Genomic DNA, 20706 nt, shown 5'->3' with positions numbered 1-20706 from the left:
GAGCGAAACGATTACACAGGAACAGGAAGGTAGATGAAGAATTGATTTGCTTTGCCACTAAGTTCAAATACATTCACACCCATCTGAATCATACTAATCCAAGAGAGAGAGAGAGAAAGAGCTGGAGAGAAGGAAGGAAGAAAATTAAGGAGGAATGCGAGAATAAAACCGAGCAAGACAGCAGAAACGCCTGAACCCTTAGCCAGCTTAACAGCCACAGTGAGACAGTGGAGGAGAAAAAAGGAAGAAGATCAAAAAAAAAAAAAGAGCGACAGAGGAAGTGAGAAGTAAAATAGGAGAGTAAGCAGATCTGCGGGAAAAGCATCAAACCCTGTCTATCTGACGGATAGACGCAGAGACACATGGATAGACTTAAAAGCAAAAGAAGAGAGAGAGGGAAAATGAGGATGACATGAGAGAATATGTGCGAATATCACGTAGCAAGGCAGCTGAAAAAAAAAAAAAAAAGGAGTCTAAACTTTCTTAGCTTGACAGAAAAGGAAAGAAAGCAAGATTGGAGGGGGTGTGAGTATCAATTAGCATATAGGCCGTAAAACATCCCAAGCTGACAGAGATAGAAACAGGCAGATGGAAGGAGAAAGGCCAGGGGAGAGAGAGAGAGAGAGAGAGAATGTATGAATAGCCTTAGACCCGTCTCTGTTGCTGGAGTTGAAGAAACAGCGAGACAAAAGGAGAGCGAAAGAGATGGATGGATAGAGAGAGAAAGAAAGAAGAAGAAGGGCTGTTAAAAAAGCCCTCAGCCTTGCCTGGTTCACTTTAGAAACACTAAGGATGAATAGCAAGTTTTCTCACCAGAGACTAAATGTTTATGACGGGGAAATGCAAAAAAAAAAAAAAAAAACTAAACTGCAGCACGCATTAATAAAACATGTGTCTGTGTGAGTTTTTTTGCCAACAGGCTCCCATCTGTGTGCTATGCATCGATAGCACTAATAGGGGAGAAAGAAAGACAGAAACAGGCGGAGAGACACAAATGGACAGAGAAAGAAACACACACACACACACAAAAAAAAAAAAAAAGCGAGTAAGAAAATGTCAGAAGAAAAAAATAATGAAGCCTGAACTCATTCCACAAAAACACTGTCATTTTCACAGCAGTCTCCAGCGGAGGAGGTAACTGAAACTGAGTAGCTGGTTAACTCTAGTTCTCATTGCTTATTTCTGCACTCTTCTCTCCTCCTTTTCTGAATTTTCCATCTCATAAACAGACTTTTTTTTTTTTTTTTTTGCAGGTTGTTTGCAGTCTTTTCTGAGCCAGTTTTCACTTCTTGCTATAAAAACTATCCCTACGGTTAACCCTCCCCTCCTTCCATAGCAGCTGTTTCTCCTTCCTCCCCTCTCCTTATCAAAAGCCTCTTTTGCCACTCCATCTCTCTCTCTCTCCCTCTTTAACTCTTGCTTCATCCCACCACTCTCCATCTAAAAAACTTCCCATTTTTCTCCCTTCCTTTTGCTCTGTGCATTTCTAAAGCACTCTAACTTTCCCTCCTCCGCTCTGTCTATCCCTCCCTCCCTTTAAAGTCATCTCCCATCTCCTCTCCGTTATCACCAGGCCTTGTCTGAACAGGGGACAAAAAAAAAAAAAAAAAAAAAAAAAAAAGCCAGGCAAGGAGATAGTTTGTCTGAGAGAAACAGATAATAGAACAGGCAAAAGAAACAATACATGTTTGAAGAAGATCCAGATCTAAATGGTCCTCACTGTGAATAAGAATGAAACACTTTGGCTAAATAGTGGGAGTGAGATAAAGATGGAGAGAGGGAGGGAAAGAACAAAGGAAAGATTGTGGAGAAAGGGTAAAAAAAAAAGAGGATATTTACTAAAGAGACACACTTGACACACGCATGCGGAGCGCGAGAAAGCTTTGTACGACAATCTCCAGTAATTACATCGAACTAATTTAAGGAGGCCTCCATTTATGTCATGATTTGCATTCACTGTGGTCTTAGAGAAAATAAAAAAGAGAGGAGAAAGAAAAAAAAAAAAAGAGTGGAAAGGGCCACTATTGTTGATCAAAAGAGGCACAAAACAGCTTGAATAGGCGGATAGAAATACAATTTGGAGCGAATGAAAGTGAGCGAGAGGAGAAAACAAACCAAACAAGAAACAGGGAGTTACATTACCAAACTTGGAAGAGGAAAAGGGGCAAAGAGGGGTGAAAGAGAACACATGAGTAGTGCTGATAATGATATTAGACTGGTTTCAGTGTAATGTAGTAACCCATTAGTCCTTTTCCATTCAGTAGTCCTATGGGATGTCATGCTGTTTGTGTATGTACATGCATCACGGATATAAAACTAATTTCCAGACTTATTGAACTTATCTCTGCTGTTGATTGGCATCTAAAGGGCCTTTGGCACAAATTATATATCTTTGAATGTGCATACACACACACACACACACGACAGCAGCTATATAGTCAATATAGTCCTCCATCCATCACTAATTGTTCCTCCTTGCCCTTTTGTCCCTACCGTCAAACATCCAGCACAAACACAGCATCAGGTATGTGTGTGTTTGCCTGCACAATGCCGTCTCTCAACATATTAGTTGTGCTGTAGAGCTGACAGACTCACATTTGTTTGGTTAAATCTAATCTCTGTCAACAACACATTCCTGACAATATATATATATATATATATATATACATATATATTTGACATCCAAAAAGAAGGTGCACAGGTGTGAAATTTAATGGTGTCTTAGAATATGCAATAACAAATTATTATTCCCGTCTCTCATTTCTTCAAACTCAAATCAACTGTAGCTCTGGGTTTGTTTTTGTGTCTGTGTGAATGCATGTCTGCCTGTCTACTGTATTCATTTTAGCTCTCTGTCTGATTGCCTTTTTATATCTGCCGAGTCTTGTTCTGTTTTCTTATCTAAAATTGTATTCAGCAGATGATCCCCTTGCAGAAATTAGCCCAATGCAGTGGCAGAAAGGTAATGTGTAACACTGAGAATGAGGAGAATGAGAAGAATACAAGACTAGAAGAGTCTATATGGAGGAATACAGGCTATATGCAGTATGTATAAAAATACACTCAAAATATGAACTGTCATTCAATGTGTCATTATATTGACAGTATACGTTTCGACTTTCTACTATTATACTGCAGCTGTTGGGTCTGTCTGCCTGCCAGTCTCTCACCACAGCTTGCACTGGCCTTATTCACCAACCAACTCAATATACAGCTTCGGTTTGCTGTGAATATAAATTGCCTCTTGTGGAGTGTTCACCACAGGGGAGTACTAACAGGTGAGGCAAGGTGATACCACCTGTACAAGGATGAACATTATTTCAATAATCTCCTACTTACTACCTGCTGCTTGTAAGTAAGCAACAGGTAGTAAGTAGGAGATTATATGTGAGTCTGAGCAGTTATGTGTGTGTCTGTCTGACAGAGTGACTGTAATGAGCACACAAGAGCCCTACATACAATAGTTTATTATAAAAACTTTGTAATGTATGGTACGAGACTTGGTATTATCTGATATGTGGGTTATTGTGATATTGTGACAGAATTTAAAGGAACTGACATACAGGGAAATAACAAGCTACATACACGAGCTACAAATTACAAGCACACACCATGTATTTACAGCTGAACCTGATTGGTTAAACGTAGAGTCAGTCTGTCCAATCATGGTTCCCTTGTGTTCATCCCCTTGCAGGTCCTGAAATATCTAGTCGATTATTTTATATGGACAACAGCGCAGGCTATCCTGCGATCCAAGTGGGTTTAATTGTACTTGAGGATGCTATAGATAATAATGGTAAACATTTAATGTGTTGTGTATTTAGCTTGCAGTTAGTTTGTTGTTATTGTAAGGCAACACAGTTGTCCAAATGCATATTTTCAAGTTCAGGAAGGCTGCTTTATGTACCCAGAATAGAACAGTAATGTAGTTTTAGGATGCTAATAAATGTCTGCTAGCGTTACCAAAGTAGCAGCATCAATGCTAGCAAGGAACTTTTCAAGCTGAAGGCAAACCAAGAATGAAGACATGAATCATAATTACTTATAGTTAGACATGAACGCTAGGCTGCTCCTTCATATTTACAATTTTGTGGATTAAGGACAGTCTAGTTCCTGTGGGATTACTGAAGCTTCATTGTAAATGTGAAGCTAGTATCAGGTTCATATTGACTTGCTTGCTAACTAAGCTAAAGTTAGCGTTAGGTATTAGCTTAGGCAAGGTTAATGGTAACAGTAGCCAGTAAATTAGCAGGAAGTTGATTATATTTTCTGCGCTATGATTGGTTTGCATTTTTGCAATGTAACCACATTATTGTGGACATAGTGCCTTTCCTCTTCCTCCCCTCTATCTCGTCCTCTTAAATCAAATCCTGGATGAAAGTCAGATATTGCTTCTTTCTCTATCCTTTCTTAACCAAGGTTGCCACGACCCAGGAAAGTTTAGCATTTGAGTTCAAAGACCCATATTTCACCATTTATTTCTCTATTTGTCTGTCTGCCTCCTCTACCATCTTTCCTTAAGGATGGATATGCTCACTTAAAGTTTTTAAAGTCTCTCTCTCTCCCCCATCTTTTTCTCTCTAATGTCATACTCGATATAATATAAAATTCATCCTTCTCATTGTTTTCTGCCAGTTTCTTGCAGCTCAAGGTCATCATGCCCTGGTACGTTTGATATATCCCATTCAGCACATCCTCTCTGTCTCTCTCTTCTCCTTCTTTTGAAGGTCATGTTACTCGTCTTCAAGTATTAACATGCCACCATTTTTCACTCTTACTACTGTATGCACTGAGTTTATCTCCATTTTTCTTTATTTGCCAATTGGATACTGTAGATGACTTTTTCTTCTCTTTCTGTTAACTTCTATTCAAAGTTGTTATCAGCCATGCAAAGTTCATCTTTCTTTGAAGGCTCTACCCCCCAAACACCCTTGTTCTCGTTGTTGTTAACACTTGTTTTGTCTCTCCAAACTTATTACACACAAAAAAGGGAATTTGTCTAGCCAGTTGTCCATCTTTTTTTCTCCTCTTGTCTTCCAACTCCTACCTCACCTCAACTCCATATGTTCATCCCTCCATCCCTCTCCAAGGTCATTATATCCAGGTAGACTCTCTGCTCCCATAACCCTCTCTGTCTCCTCTGTTCACTCTTCCTCTCTCCAAGATCATTAGCAGCCGGTCAAGTTCATCATCTCCAAGCAAGTTTCTCCACCACCACCGTCCTCCTCCCTCTGTCTCTCTGAGGTCACCATAAGCAGGTGAGCTTCATCATCCCCCAGCTGGTAAATCTTCTGATTCTCTCATCCGTCTCTCGCCATCACAATCCCTCCCTATACTTCTCTCTCTTTCCCCAGGGTTGTACAGCCAGGTATGGAGTTCATCATCTCAAAGTCAAGCTGTTCTAATTAGCGCGAGTCAGTTCCCATGGTGATGTCCATCTTGTCTCCTGGCAGGAGAAATAACCTGGCCATGACGAGATCACAATGAAGGTTTTCTTTCATCATACACACTTTCTGCCATCACCACTCTTTGTGTTTTGACTCCTCAGGAACAAAAACAGTGTGTTATGGTGCAGACACACAAACACTCCAGCGAGGACGCATGCTTGGTTTTTGCCCTGCTGTTTTCAACATGGCGGCCGCATCACAAACCTTCTCATTTTCAGCTAAACAGTACACTAAAGTATGTTTCTGAAAAAAACATTTGTAAAATAGGCAGTGCAGTAACAGAATCTTTATTCATATTTGATCAGCACTGCCTAGTTTGATAGTTTGATGTGAGTTTCGCAACCTGGCAGTGTCATGCAGGGTGGACCTAATTTGCATAAAGTTGAGGTTGATTCGTAATTATGCGAGTTCAGATACGTCGGTTGTTCCGTCAACTTCTAGTACAGTATCCATCATGCAACTCGCAGCCGGATCTCCTGCTTTCCACAGAAAATTAATGGGATCTGTCGACTTGACATCCGTCAATGGATCCAGTGTAACTGCACCATTAGTCAGATGTCAATAATATAAACTTACATGTAAGTGTAATTTAATCCTCTCAGCTTGTCAAATTATCAAATCACTGTGCAAAATCATAGACCACATTGTACACTAATAATGTCTCACCAGAGGAGGTCTTACTGACTAAAAAGACCAACATTATGATTTTTTTTTTGGCCAAGCCTTACTTACATAAAGCTCAATCTTCTCACAAATAAGGCTTAAGAAAACATGTGCAAACTGTAGTCTTCAGTTGATGAGTCAGTGGCTTTAGGGTGTGGAAGCGATAGGAGAAAAAGAGAGCACAGGAGTTACGAAGAGTCTGAAAGAAAACTAAGTGGAGAGAGAAAGAGAAAGAGAGAGAGAGAGAGGGAGGAGAAAAATATGGTAAAAGGGAGACAATATAGGGAGTGAGGTGGAAAAGGAAGGAGACAACTGAAGGAGAGGGCCTTGACAGGAAAAGAAAGAAACAGAAAATGAGAGTTAGAGCACAAGCGAGAAAGAGTGACGCAGCAATAAACCTAAGCAAGGTCTTCATTTGAAAAGCCTCTTTGTGATGCGCTCATAACCAATGAAGCCTGCTGAATGTGACTTGACAAAGTTTATCTGTGTGGGCGACCGCAATGGTATCTGAATGTGTTTTACTGCACATACTCGCTGTGAGTTAGTATTCTGGACGGGACGTGAGCAAACAGAAAGGTGTGTACTAACAAACATACTCGACAAGTAATCAACAACACACACAATGGTGAAATCCTTTTGTTTGCTGTGTGTACTGAGGTTGTTTAAGTTTCACCTTTTCAAATGACCTTTAACTGTTTAAGGACATCAGGTTAGTTTTCTAGCTATTATACTTTGATTGCTAATTAATCTGCTCACTACAGCATGATGTCTGTTGAATAAAGCTCTTCATTTTCTCTCTTTATGACAATCTTAGATAGATATGGACAGTTCAGACTCTTGCATAGACTTGATTTAAATTAAAAAGATATTGTCTGAACTTTTGCCACAAGGCTACTCTGGTGTTACTTTTCTGATTTAACATATACTAAGTAAAATAATGCGACTGAAAGCTCAGAAAAAGTTTGAAAGTTATCCTCAAGTGAAAAAGTTAAATGAAGTTTTATGAATACAACTTTTTGCTGTTTTTTTTGTATTCCACTGATCCTAATCTTGCTGTGTGTGTGCATTAGCCTCTTAGTTTTTCCACATGCTTTTTATGTGCACAAATGTGTGTGTTGGCCTGTATAAGCCAATAAACTTGCCAGACAAATAAACCCTGGACAGTATGGTGTGTCATAGCTGCTCCAGGGTTTGTTTCCTTATACTCGCTCTGCAATGCACCAGTCTCTGTTTGTTTGTTTGTATTTGTGTGTGGTGTCAGGCATGTGATTGGCAAAGGACAGAAAAGCAGGAAAATATACAGAGCGCTGAGCACAGCGCAGCATATATATATATATAGTATATTAAGATTTATTACTTCAATAGGTCTAACAATGAAAACATGATAAAATAATTATAAATATTTGAATATGTTTCATTGCACATATTTTTATGTATAATTTTCTAGGTGTAATAGGAAAAAGCAGCCACATTAATGCACAGCAAGCACTGTTTGTATACATTATTGAATGCTAAAAGATACTTCTGCAGGGAAGAACTGTCTTGCTACCACAGGGGATTAAACCTTTCTAAAAAAACAGGAAGGATCATATTTTAATGATGGATCCACTTTTTTGAATTTAGAAGGAATCTGACATCAATATAAATGAATATCAACAATGCTACATGAGGGAGAGAAATTCTTGGGCATTGTCCACCTCGAGATCAATCAGGAGAAAACTTTATGATCAACTCTTTGTCTCAATTCTTGCCTCCTCATCTTACTTTCCTGCACTGCTCTTTTTCTTTTCTGTCGTTCTTGCCTGTTAGGTTTCACTTTGTAAGTTAAGTTGGCTTGGTGCAGATCCAAGAGGAGAACAATCACTGCCCTAACAACTTGAAATGATCCCCTCCCTCTCACTCTGTCTTGTTCTCTCGCTGCAGCTGCTGGAGAGGTGAATTGGTATGGATCCAGCGAGAGCAGAGAGAGGCTCCAGCAACTTTAAGTTATTCCCTTCCCCTCCTTTTATGAGCCATAAACATACAGAGAGAGACAGAGCTACCCTCCAACTTCCTGCATCCATCCTCCGTCATGTGGACCCTAAACAGGTCGATGACATAACTACTTTTAATTGGAAGACACAAGACACACAGTAGTTGTAGTGGCTTAAAAGCTTTAAATCTTGCAGGCTTCTGTCGATGTAAACAACCCAGATAAGTGTAACTACGGCAACCACCTCCACAACAAACCCCATCACTCTTCTTCTGCCCCTTAGACTAATACAGCAGAGACCCAGGTCTATAAAATATTTAAAGACAAAGAAGGTTTTTAAGTAACCTAAAAAGATAATGCATCTGAACTTTGACTACTGTCATTAGAAAGATGATACAGGTGCCAACGATGTAGTTAAAAGCTGTTTAATGAAAAGCCTACATTTGCCAAGCCACTAAGGTTCCTTTTTACAATAAATCATCATGTCAAAGCTCATCAGCGAAATAAATTAATTATGAATATATCACAACTCCTACTTTTTTCTGCTGCAATATTTGTTCCTTGTGGATTTTATCAGTGTTATTTCATTGCTGCTCAAACAAATCAGATCACTGAGCAAACTTTTTATTGGAAACTGGAGCAACAGTAATTCAAGGCAGGCAGCTATACTTTTGGAAAATCAAATGATTGGCTGCAGATGTTATGCTTTTCCAGATATCCTGTAACTGCTGTTTGGCTATTATGAACCAGCATTAATAAAACTGCAACAGTGCATTTTTCAGTAAGACATGAGTGAATATGGAAATATGGTACTTAACATATTGCCGTGATGAAGCCATACACCGTCTGACTACTTCATGTTTAATTCCCACCCTCCGGTAAAATCTGTTGCCTCCTCGTCTTCATTCTGTATCCTTTACATCAATGTTCAAGGCCGAATCCTGAATTTTGTTTTTCATGTTTTATCCAATTTGATCTCTGCCGATGTGATACATTCATGTGCTGGTGGGAAACATGTCAGACTTGAGTACCGGCTGCCATACAGCAGCCTCCTTACTCCTTATTCTTCCTTCACTCTTCCTAAATTCTAAGGGGAAGTGGTGAAGTACATGATTATTTATTTATACCTTAGTTATTTTAAGACTTTCATGTCTTTGATGAGTAAATTATACATCTAGAGAGATCTAATTTTTACAAAAAAATAATCTGGTAGATGCAGCTACATGTGCATTACATTAAAATTCAGGAGTTGATTGTAGTTGATGTTCTTATACATGTTCTGGTGAGCCATCGGACCTAATCGCAATGGCAGTTGCCCTCTTGATGACTTCAACATCCAACCATTATCCCCATATCGTTTTAGCTCTATAATCTAATCTAGTTTTTTATGCTCTCTCAAAATACTGCAAGGGACAGTTACAGTATACTTTTGCCGGGCAGCTTTCGGTAAATGAGAAGCATTCGGTGATTCATCGGCGATAAAGTTTGTGACCTTGTGGTTATGGGATGATTTCTCTACCCTCTAGCAATAACAGAGAAACACACCTGAGCACAAACCTGCTGCAGAAGTATGAAAGAGCAACTTGACTGTGAATTGGTTTTTGACACTTGCAGCGATGGCAGACGGATAAGAAACACTGTCACGTATTTTTTGCACACATTCCCACATGGATACAGACGCACATTTCAGGCAATTTCAATCTCACCTCTAAAACTAAACTAGACAAGCATTTCTATAATCCTCACAATAGGACTCACTTTCTCTATCTCTTCCTTTCCTACTCTCTTACCAATCAGGCATTATGCATTCCGCACGATACTTGATAGAGGAACACAGGAAATGAAAAGGCAGACAGAAAAGCAGGTACAGGCGCATCAGGGGGGAAAAAGGGATTAATAAGAGAACATTCAAATGAGGTGTCTGATATTATTTAGAAGGAAATGAGTAAATGTTTTTTACCCACTTAAAATTGTCAGTGGTGTAGGAAGTAATGAGACAGAAAGGGGAAATGAAAGATTGCACACTACAGGTTCAAAGTGATACAAGACCAAATCACCATCTGCGGCGAACACAATGTAATTAGATAATATGTTTGGGAAACGCCACGAGCTTAACTTCATTTTGAAGGTGAAATGCAATATGACGTGCCTTTATGATAAGGATTAGACAAATCAGAAGAGGAGCTGGCTTAGCATTGTTAAAGTATGAGCTGAATTAGACCAGTCAGGGTGGATAAACACTACAGGATTACCGTACTCTACTTAAGCATTTGTTGGCCCTAATTTGTCCTTTTTTAACTTTTGTGCTGCAGGAATAACCCAGAATTTTAAATGTATAATATAATATCCTCTATTATTCAGTATAGTACATGGCATTCAATGGACATTTGGATCAAAAGTAGGGAAATGTGCAATACTTTATGTTACTTTAAGTTACTATTGCATCCCTTTACCTGTCAGTATATGTTCATGAATGTGTCAGTATGCATCTAACGGCATTTGAATGCATTTAAATGTAAAAAGTTCATCCTAAAATTAAGTATTCTGTGTTTTTACTTCAAAAAGCATCATTAAAGGTAGAGTGTGTACCTTGAACACATGGTTAGAGTTTATATAGAATGGCATCTATGGAGTGAACCACTATGTAGAACTCTATTCACCAAAAACCAGTGTAAGTCTCACCATTGAAGTTGACAGCGCGAATGTAGCTTAGCAGCTCTTTGCCGTCGATGTTGTTGGCCATGCGCGGGCAGAGACCCGGGTAGCCGTAGCACAGCTCCCTGTGCATGCGGTGCAGAGCATGGGCCATGGCGTACACTGCATCCATCACAAACTGAACCTTCCCCTCTTGTTCATAACTGGAATCACGACCAACTTTTTCCAAACCTGAGAGAGGATGAGACAGGGGGTTAGGGGGGCAAAGGAAGAAAATAGAAAAAGCTAGAAGTAGCACATTATGCCATTTGAGCCATTTTGAATTCAAGTCACAAAAAAAGCAGGGAAATCGAGTTTGACTTAGGAGAAAGTGGAGAAAGAGAAGTAGAAGAGAGACAAAGCCTGAGAAATAAAAAGACGAATTGAGATGGAATAAAGGAAAAAAAAAGAGAAAAAAGAGAGATTAGGAGAGGAAAGGACCGGCTGACAGACAGGTAGCAGGGCACTCAGCCTTACAATGACAAATAACTTTTCTCAGTCCATTCTCGCCCTGGTAGCAAAGTTACAGAAGAAAGAACATGTTCCTTTTTTACATCTTTTGAACTACTGATAATGGCATTTCCTTGTATGAGAGAAAGAAGAAGAAGAAGACGAAAAATGTGTCCTGTTTCTTCAATGTCAAATGGCTTTGTGTTGAGGACTCTATATTCTATACATCTGATCACAATGTACGATATATATTTTATTAATTGCTAAAACATTAGCACCATTTAGATGTTCTCTCTAGTATGACTCTCTAGTGTGTTCAGATCTTTTTATAAAGCTACGTGGCTTATCTTACTACTGCAGCGTAATGTTTGAGTTCATCGAGTTCGCCATTTGCCTTTGAGCTTCATGCTTGTGTGCAGTGCACATGCATGCACACATACGCAAAACACACAAATAACCTCCCGACTGCAATTTATTAAAAGGGTTTATGTAACGCCTCATTAGCATAATTAGCTCATGAAAAAAGAACAGAGTGAAAATAAAACCTCCTTGATCCATTAAGGTGGAAATCAGTAATTGATTATGACATTCATTTTCTATGGTTTTCATCAAAAGGTTCAAATGAATACAAAGTCCCAATATCTAGAAGTCATTACCGTTCTTTCTCTTCCAAATATTCTCCTTTTCTAACATATTTCTCATCTTTATCTCATTGTTCTGTCCTTGCCTCTTAATTCTGCCCCACTCACTCATTCTTCTCCCTCTTCATCTCTTCCTGCTGCTCCTCCCCCCATGTCTCTCTCTCTCTCTCTCCTTCTTATATTCCCTCTTTCCGTCCTCCTCTCTTGTGTCTCGTTCCCCTTCCTTGGCTTTATTCACCCATTTACAAGTAGCAGTCACCTTCAGGCAACACAAACTGAATCAAACCCCATCTGGGCTGAGTTGAATTAACAAGACCAGATGCCCTTCCATCAATATGAGCTTCCATAAGGAATTAACGGAGTCCTGAGAATGAAATCCAATCCGCAGTTATAGAAACCTGTCGGGTGCTTTGTCTGTATTTGTGTGTTTGTTGTTGTTGGTTGTTGTTGGTGGTGGTGGTGCTGTGTGTGCGTGTGTGTGAAAGAGAGAGAGCTCCAGTAGGAAGTTCGTCAGCATTGTCTCCATGCCATGTGCTCCCACTAAGAAGCTGATCATTATGTTAAACTTATAATGGAATTCATTTCCTCTCAATCCCTGGTTAACTGGATACCTGTAAGTGCGTGTGTGGAAAGAGAAAGGGCAGACAAATACAGTAGTGTGTGTGTGTGTGTGTGTGTGTGAGGGAATGAAGTAGATAACAAGAAACAGAGCTTGCATAGGAAAGTACAACTTTTCCTACAGCGAACTCTTATTCAGCCTCACACACACACACATATTCATGTCAAGATGCAACACACTGTATGGAAGACATTCTGTATTCTCTGTGTTTTGAGGGTGAACAGAGTACCTTGCCTCTGCCCAGTATAACCACATTCGTCTGAGCTGCAGCAACTCTTCCCAGCCTGTCCAGAGATTTAAAACTGGCTGTACAGCTGGTTGCTGTGAGGCAATGCAGTATTGATTTCATGAGCACATATAGGGTGGTGATCCAGCAGTCCACGGTTTAAACAAAATGCATAACTAAAACTACCTGAAAAACTGCCTGCTTAAGGCAACAGAGTGAGACTGAGGGTCAAATCTATTAAGTTGTTTCCTAGCACCAGGCATCTTACAACTTGTTGCTCATCAAACATGCTGTTTTGTGTATCATTGCCTTTAATTTGACATTTCATTAGAAAACCAGCTGCACAAATGACAGTAACCTTTATTTATCCAGAGAAGGCAGGCACCTTTTGGCCAACAACCTGCTCAGCATTCATAATTACACACAATCATGTCTCAGTGGTCACTGAGGGAAGGGAGCGCTTTTCTCATTAACTTCTAAAAACCTGGCCACAAGCCCAGTTTTCTAACCTCACAGCCAAATCTATATATAATTGTCCTTATTTTCTGTTAGTCACCAACAAATGTTGCAGTGTAAATTATTCTTTATGTATTTTATGCACACACAAATCTCTCATGTTTTTGACTCTGGCCCAAAAAGATTTGGTGTAGTCTAAAGACATTTTAATAGTGTCAGGCTGTTAGCGTGCTACAGTAAGATGCTAAACTAAGACGGTGAACATGGTAGACATTATACCTGCTTAACATTAACATGTTATCATTGTTATTGTGAGCATAATAACATGATGCAAGAGTGTGGTGTATGGTACAGGCTAGCTGGGAGCCGCGGTGCACTTGATAATGAGGTGTTTGAATTTTGAGTGGATATTTCTGCACTGGGATTAAAATGAAAAGATTTGCGTTTGGTTTCGTGTGTGCAAAAAGAATCAGAAGTTAAATCTGTAATCATACCGTTTGATACACCTTTTGCAGTCTGATTGCCTCTGGTCTGCTTTCTCTAATGGGACTCTTTAACTTCTAATATGAACGTTAACACAGGAAAGACAATTGACTTTCCTGTATGGCCATATGGCTTATTGTCAAAACACACACACACACACACACACTCACATCCACAATGGATGATTATGTGCATCATCTATTGAATTGCTCCCAGTGCATCAGAGGGCATGGCAGAATGTAGTTAAGGGCCATGATCTCTAAAACTACTTAAATGATAATATAGTATAGTTCTATCACTGCATCAAAGCAAAGTGAAAAAAATATAGATTCAAGCAACAGCTAATTGGTCATTTGTGCAACATTAAGCAGAAAGCAATATATACTGTATTAGTGTCTGAGAACAGAGCATTCTGAAACATCTCCATACAGTCTCAGTAATCAACAAAAGGCCCTTGAGCTGGCTGCCTAATGTCCTACCATAATCACAGAGCTAATTATGCTAATAGTCCATAAATAAAGCTAAACAAGACATTAATTAGCAAGTGCTTTCACAGCAAAACACCTTCAAATAACACATGGGTGGCATTAAAGTGATACCACACCTGAAAATCAATCTTTTTAGCAACAAACACTTTCCTCCTGTAGGGTTTAACAATGGCTATTAAAAGTTTGCAGTTTCATCCATCACGGGAAACAGTTCACCGTTGAGTAATTTCCAATTCCAAGAAAAAAAAAGTATCAAAACGCCCACACAAATCCAGTACACATACTTTCAGAATATGGCTAAACACACTGCTTCCAAATGTAGCTTTGAAGCTCATGTAGTTAGCTGCTTAAGTTTGTTACACGCAATCATAGTTCATCGCATTAAACAGCACCGCTCAAGTGTTTATAAATGCTATGTTAATGAAGGCAACTAGCTGCTTCGTTGTTAATGTAAAACTTGCAAAGACACACTGGAACTTGGAATGATAATTAAGGGAAATTCAAATTGGAGAGGAGGAACCAGAAAAACATCCTTTCCAAATGTGCTCAGCATATGAATATCAATAGAGGAATATTGATATAGGAATGTGTCTTGATCTTTTAATGCTGACCCATGAAGATTACCGAGGGCACTCATTCTTTACAACCATATTTGTGACTTCATAACTGTACGTAGAGGTGATGTGTTTGCATTCATGCACATGCCCATCGAGGGAAAAAGTACGACAAAGTGTTTTACTTTGAGCCATAGATCAACGTGTCATGAGATAATGAGAATTTCTCTCTGCTGTTCTTATGAGATGTGAAACGACACGATGCATCATTAATCAGCATATCGCAAGAAAACGCAATCCTGCCTTGAGACAGTTAAACGACCGGTGCTGTTATGAGTGGGGGTAACTGGGGAAACATACTGTCTGTGTTTCCCGGGATTGCGTCAGGTGTTGTAACCGGAGCAAGGGGTGTGTGTGTGTGTGTCTGAGTGTGTGTGAAGGGTATAATACAATAAAGCTTTTATTGGATCTGTCTACCCATTGTCTGCAGTCAGTAACAGCTTGTCACCTCAATTAGTTGGCCACAGATCTAATCATTTTATCTCTGTGCATAATACATATACAGGTGCAAAATACAAAGGCATCTTTAAATGAGTCTATAACACATTAAAATGATATATTCGAGTCGAGTGCCTTCTTGCTTATTTGTCTGTTTGAAAACGATAGAAGAGCGGAGGAGATAAACAGGGATAAAGGCTGAGATGGAGACAGAGACACAAAGACGGATGGACAAAATGTCTGCATGTTAATATGCACCCTGTCTGTCTTATACACTTTACATGCTATTCCAGCCAACATCTGCTAAATCAAATTCAGCCTTTCTGCTCACTGTTAATGATATCGGAGACCACAGGCAGCTTGTTTGGTTGGCTGCTTGGTAAGGGAGGATTTTCAATGAGAGCTCTGGGAAAAAAAAAAAAAAAAAAAAAAAAAGACTTGAGAGGCTGAAGCACAGATGAAAAGTAACTTTCATGTCTCATAAAAGATCTGCAAAGCAAAAACTGCATGAGGACACAATCATCTCCATATCTGCCCCTGAGTCATTTTCATATTTTGTGGTTGATTATTTGTTATTGTTGCATAGGCATGCAACAGGCTCTGTTTAATAAAAGCCACAGGCATGGCAATGACTTTGTTCAAAAATGATTTTATGATGAAAGTTTTGTTTGATTTTGAGATAATCAGCCATTTGTAGTTTCTAAAGTTTTAGGTCGACGAAAGGTACGAGTTTTCACAGACGGGACCCAGTGCTTTAAAGAGATCTTTTAAGATTAAGTCACGGTGCTATTTTTCATCATTTCATTATTCACTGTTATATACTGCATTTTCAAACAGACCTCTTCATGTATCTCTTAAACTAAATGACACATCACTTGAATAGTCCAACCTGGCACTTCAACATAAATGGAGAGGTGGTGGTACTATGACTCACTCTGATAAGAACACCAAGGATTACTGAAGAAAGCAGTGATCCAAATATAAGTGTAGAATTGAAGAGCTAAACATCTAACTTTGTACTCCGACCTGAAGTCTTAAAGAGGATGAAAGACCAATGAAAGACCAATGCATACTCTCTGACCTTTCCTGGAACATATGGTTGGCACAGATTTTGTAAACAAGCTAACCCTGAGATATTGTAAATCAGAACTGTGGAACAGGATGTAGAGCGGGTCGTCAACTAATCGAAGATTGGCGGTTCAATCCCCGGCTCCTCCAGTCCACATGTCGAAGTGTCCTTGGGCAAGATACTGAACCCCAAACTGCTCCCGAAGGCTGTGCCATCGATGTGTGAGTGTGTGTGTCAATGATTAGAAACTACTCCTGATGAACTGGTTGGCACCTTGCATGGCAGCCTCTGCCATCAGCGTATGAATGTGTGTGTGAATGGGTGAATGTGGAATGTAATGTAAAGCACTTTGAGTGGTCGGAAGACTAGAAAGGTGCTATATAAATGCAGTCCATTTACCATTTAACTAATTTTCATTATCATTATGTTTCTTATGAAGCCTTGCATACAATGTACTAACTGTCAGAGAGTAACAGATTTCATAATCGGGAAATATTACAATCATGTTTAATTATCAGTTTCTCTTAAGAGTCTGTTTTATGCACATGTATAATGTATATAATGCAACCCATATTTATCTATCCAAGGAAGTGTACATTATTGTTGGCTGGACCGCAACAGCCCTATAAACCACGGTTGTGCGTGAGTGAGTGATAAAGTTGATCAGCCAGTCACATTGGAGTTTCCTCATTGGTCGTTGCTCTTTCAAAATGAATCGGCGCGAGATGATGGAAGTGGAGGACAGCAGCGATGCAGAGTGACTGTGTTTCAGCTCCAGTGTTAAATGTAGTGAAGTTGGTTAAACTGTTTAAACAGACGTATACCAGCGTCTCCGTGTCTCCTCCTCAACTGCCCAGTGTGATCAACTCTCCGGCTGACAGCGCTGTCAGGAGCCGGCAGGAGAGACACTCCGCACTGCATTTGGATTTTATAACAAATAATACAAGGACGAAAACTTCTTATTTTTCTGACGTTTTCACATCAGAAACGATGAACAACAGCATTAATACACGAGTCTTGCAGGTAAAACATGCGACTCACGTAGCTGTTATATCAGTTTAGTGTGGGGCGGCTGCTCTGCAGGTGATTTGACTGTAACTGCGGTAACTGGGCAGAGATAAGCCTCCTGAATTTGAACCCAAAATGCTGTCATAACTTTCATTTATAATTTCTACCATAGCCTCCTTAAGCAGGAAAGAAGTGGAAAAAAGCCACATAAAGGCTTGAGGGAGAGCTCACAGTTAAAGCTCCCCAAATAACTGATAAACACTCCTGACAAAACACTCAATGCAGAGTGAAAAATGAGAGACATCTGCAGAGTGAAACAGATGAAAGAGCAGGGGGACTTAATAATAATCAGAATAGTTATAATTAGAATTAAAATGTTCTCTTTCAAATCAAACATCCCAAGATATGAGTGAAAAGTATTGCTCTTGCAACTGCAAACGTAGCTTAACAATGTCAGTACACTTTACCAGCAAATATTACTGAGACCATTACAGAAAACACAACCACTGACGATCCCTGTAACACATTGGCCACAGTTTCACACATTGACCATACATGGTCTAGCCATACCAGGTTTTGACATAGTCTTGTTTTCAGTAATTTCTACTGTCTATAGTATTTATCAGACCTTATAGATGGTTTTTCATGTTGTAGCCCGGTAATACAATTTGTGTATTTACATGTATGTTTGTGCTGACTAATTTTATTTAACATATCATACATTTTAGATTGATTTCCTACCTTCTTGGCAGCAATTGGTTTAGGCTAATTTTGCATAAAAGAAGGGAAAAAATATTACTATGAGGCAATTGACTTTCAAGTTTCTACAAGTTGCTTTTCCTACCGTAAATGAAAGAACTTCTGTTACCTATTAATAACGTTCCATTATCTATTAATCTCTGGAAAATGGTTGTGTGTACAGACTTTTAATAAATATGCAAAACTGTCACTATGGTCCTTTAACCTTCAAACATCAAGCCACATTCAAACCTGGGAACCCAGCAACCCGTCTGATAGCGTTTGTCACTTTTAGTGCCTCGTTAAAGGCTACTTCGATTACGAGTGGAGGGATTCCAACTAGTGATCTATGTTCCAGTCATAAACCCTGTCTCCTCTATTTTTTCCTTCTTTCCTGTAAAGATGTGTTTAAACTTGACACAACACAATTATTAAGCATCTCCAACGGCATTAGAAACCAAGCTGACCAGTTACAGTTCTTGCAACTCCAAAGTGACGCAGAATTCTAAATCCCCCTTAAAGGGAAACTTCATCTCTATGAATATCTTAAAACTAGGTCACCTTTGTAGTAGAAATGTGCATTTATTTTTGAAATTGGTGCCCTTTTGGCTATGACTAGAGAAAACTGAGAAAAAGGCTGTACCTCTTCTTCTTCATTGGTTTTTAGAGGTGGTGGCATCCAAAATATTACAGCGCCTGCTACTGGATTGAAAATCAAACTCAATTCTCCTACTTACCCTAAATTATTATATATAAAATAAAATAAAAATGAAAATTAAAAAAAAAAAAATTCTTCCTCACTCCTCATCCCATTCTCTAATATAATTTCTCAACCTAGGCTCTGAGAGGGCCTGAAAGCCTCTCTCAACAGCCCCTGCACATTTTCTCCAGTAATTTCCTCAATATCGAAAAACTTTCTTGCTGCATCAACAACTATCTCTATTCTCTCGGATTTCCTTTCTGCCTCAGCAGCACAGTAAATCACCATGGCCAGAAATGCTAAGAACTTAATCTTGTCCTTACAAAAACAATATTCATCATGCTTCCTACCTGATTTGTTCCCCCTTACTTCTTGAATCTGTCCATTCCTAGCCACTTCCTCGTGGCTTAGCCCTCTCTTGGACCTGATCCTCATGATTTCCATCTCCATTTCTTTCTCTTTGGACAGCCTGCTATCCATGCCTCATGACGCCCCCCCAAAACTGATTACACTTGAGTTCTTTTTCACAGTTTCTTCTGCTGCACTTCTCATCTCCACATTTACCACATATCCCCAATCATATCTACATAAAAAAGGCTGTAGATTCCCCATATCACCCTTAAGGGGGAATCCTACAACAAACAGAATGCAGTGTGTTTACAGAACACAGGCGGCGAGTACATTTCGCAGCAAAGGGGCCGGTTTGCAGAGACAAAGTAGGTGAGCAGCATTACATCTCTTTACTGAGGCTTATCATCATTTACAAAATGTTTTTCCTCATCAAGTCTGGATATATCGTACCGGTGTGCAAGGATCATAAAACAAACGACGCACTGGAGTTAGTTATGTGAATCAATGCAAACTTACCAAGAGATGCACACAAGCCAGAATACTGCCAGAGCTGCCGGTGCACAGTCAAAAAAACCTCCCAGTCTGCTGTCTCCATTTCAGCTTGGGTTGGGTAACAATCAAAGATGAAGGGGTGAAAAACTGTGAGCAAAAGCTGTTTCTTTCATTGTTTTGGACGACGAGGAACCGGGACGAGATTGTGCTCAAAGTTGAATGCAGTCGCAAAAGTTACAGGTAACACAGTTGCTGTTGTGCTGTTGTATTCAGAGTCAAAGTCAGATATAATATTCTGTCAGAAAACAAAGTCGTGTTTACCAAAGCATTGCAAAGTTTGTTGAAGCGCAGAGTTTTTAAGTCTGAGTCCATTCTTTCTGACCATCCTCATCTGTCACTGGCCGATGCTAAAAAGCTACTCCGGCTTCCACTGTAACATAGCTCCGGCGGTCGCTTCCTCCTCCAAACTCTGTTTTGTCTGATTATACAGCACTATATTTGGCCTCATAAGGTGTAATAGTAGCACCACATCTCTGTTCCGACATTATATTGTAAAGCTAGTTGTTTGTTTGTGTTAGTGTTAGGCCCAGTCCCAATTCCCCCCCTTGGCCCTACCCCTCCGTTTTGTGCGCACCCACATAGGGTAGGGTGTCCCGTTTCTTTTGGGGATCGAGGGGTAGTGGTCATCCAGGCCTGCAGATAGCCCTCGACACAGAGCATTTTCATATGTAGACCCCAAAAATGTTAGGAATCAAGGTGAAACTCAACAGCTGAAGTTTGTGTGTCAGGCTGCAGCTTTAACATCGCTCCGGTGGTCACTTCCTCGTCCACGCTCTGCTGTGTCTGCTACACAGCGCCATATTCTGACTCATATCATGAAACTAGTTTTCTTCTAAATATACAGATATTTTAAATTATTTAGTAGTGTAATATTTTAGTGTCTGCTTTTCCCTATCACTAGCCTAACATGGTAGGCGGAGTGTTTTGGGAGACCCACCTTTGACCGTCCTTGAAGGCACCACTTGAAGGCCTGTAGTTCCTCCTTGCTCCCAACTACGTCACTTTACATATGAAATGATGGCATTGGTGTCAGAAGTACAACAGACACAGAGAACATCGGCAACAACTGCAGGCCTTTTTAACACTATATCCCTAAT

At 39.7% G+C, this 20706-nt stretch overlaps 1 protein-coding gene across 9 annotated transcripts in view; it reads right to left on the bottom strand.

Moving 5' to 3' along the window:
* grm8a (glutamate receptor, metabotropic 8a) overlaps positions 1-20706 on the bottom strand; it is a 301421-nt gene that overhangs the window by 103181 nt on the left and 177534 nt on the right. For all 9 annotated transcript variants that reach the window (XR_010925655.1, XR_010925657.1, XR_010925656.1 and 6 more), the window contains one exon: positions 10765-10968. Coding sequence is in view for 5 of the 9 variants with exons in the window: in XM_067581367.1 (XP_067437468.1) it covers positions 10765-10968 (204 nt within the window). In the remaining 4 variants the exon portion in view is untranslated. The remainder of the gene's footprint in view (positions 1-10764; positions 10969-20706) is intronic.

The sequence above is a fragment of the Thunnus thynnus genome, chromosome 23 (genome assembly GCF_963924715.1).
Source record: "Thunnus thynnus chromosome 23, fThuThy2.1, whole genome shotgun sequence".
Lineage (NCBI taxonomy): Eukaryota > Metazoa > Chordata > Actinopteri > Scombriformes > Scombridae > Thunnus > Thunnus thynnus.
This window is presented reverse-complemented; position numbering and strand designations above follow the sequence as displayed.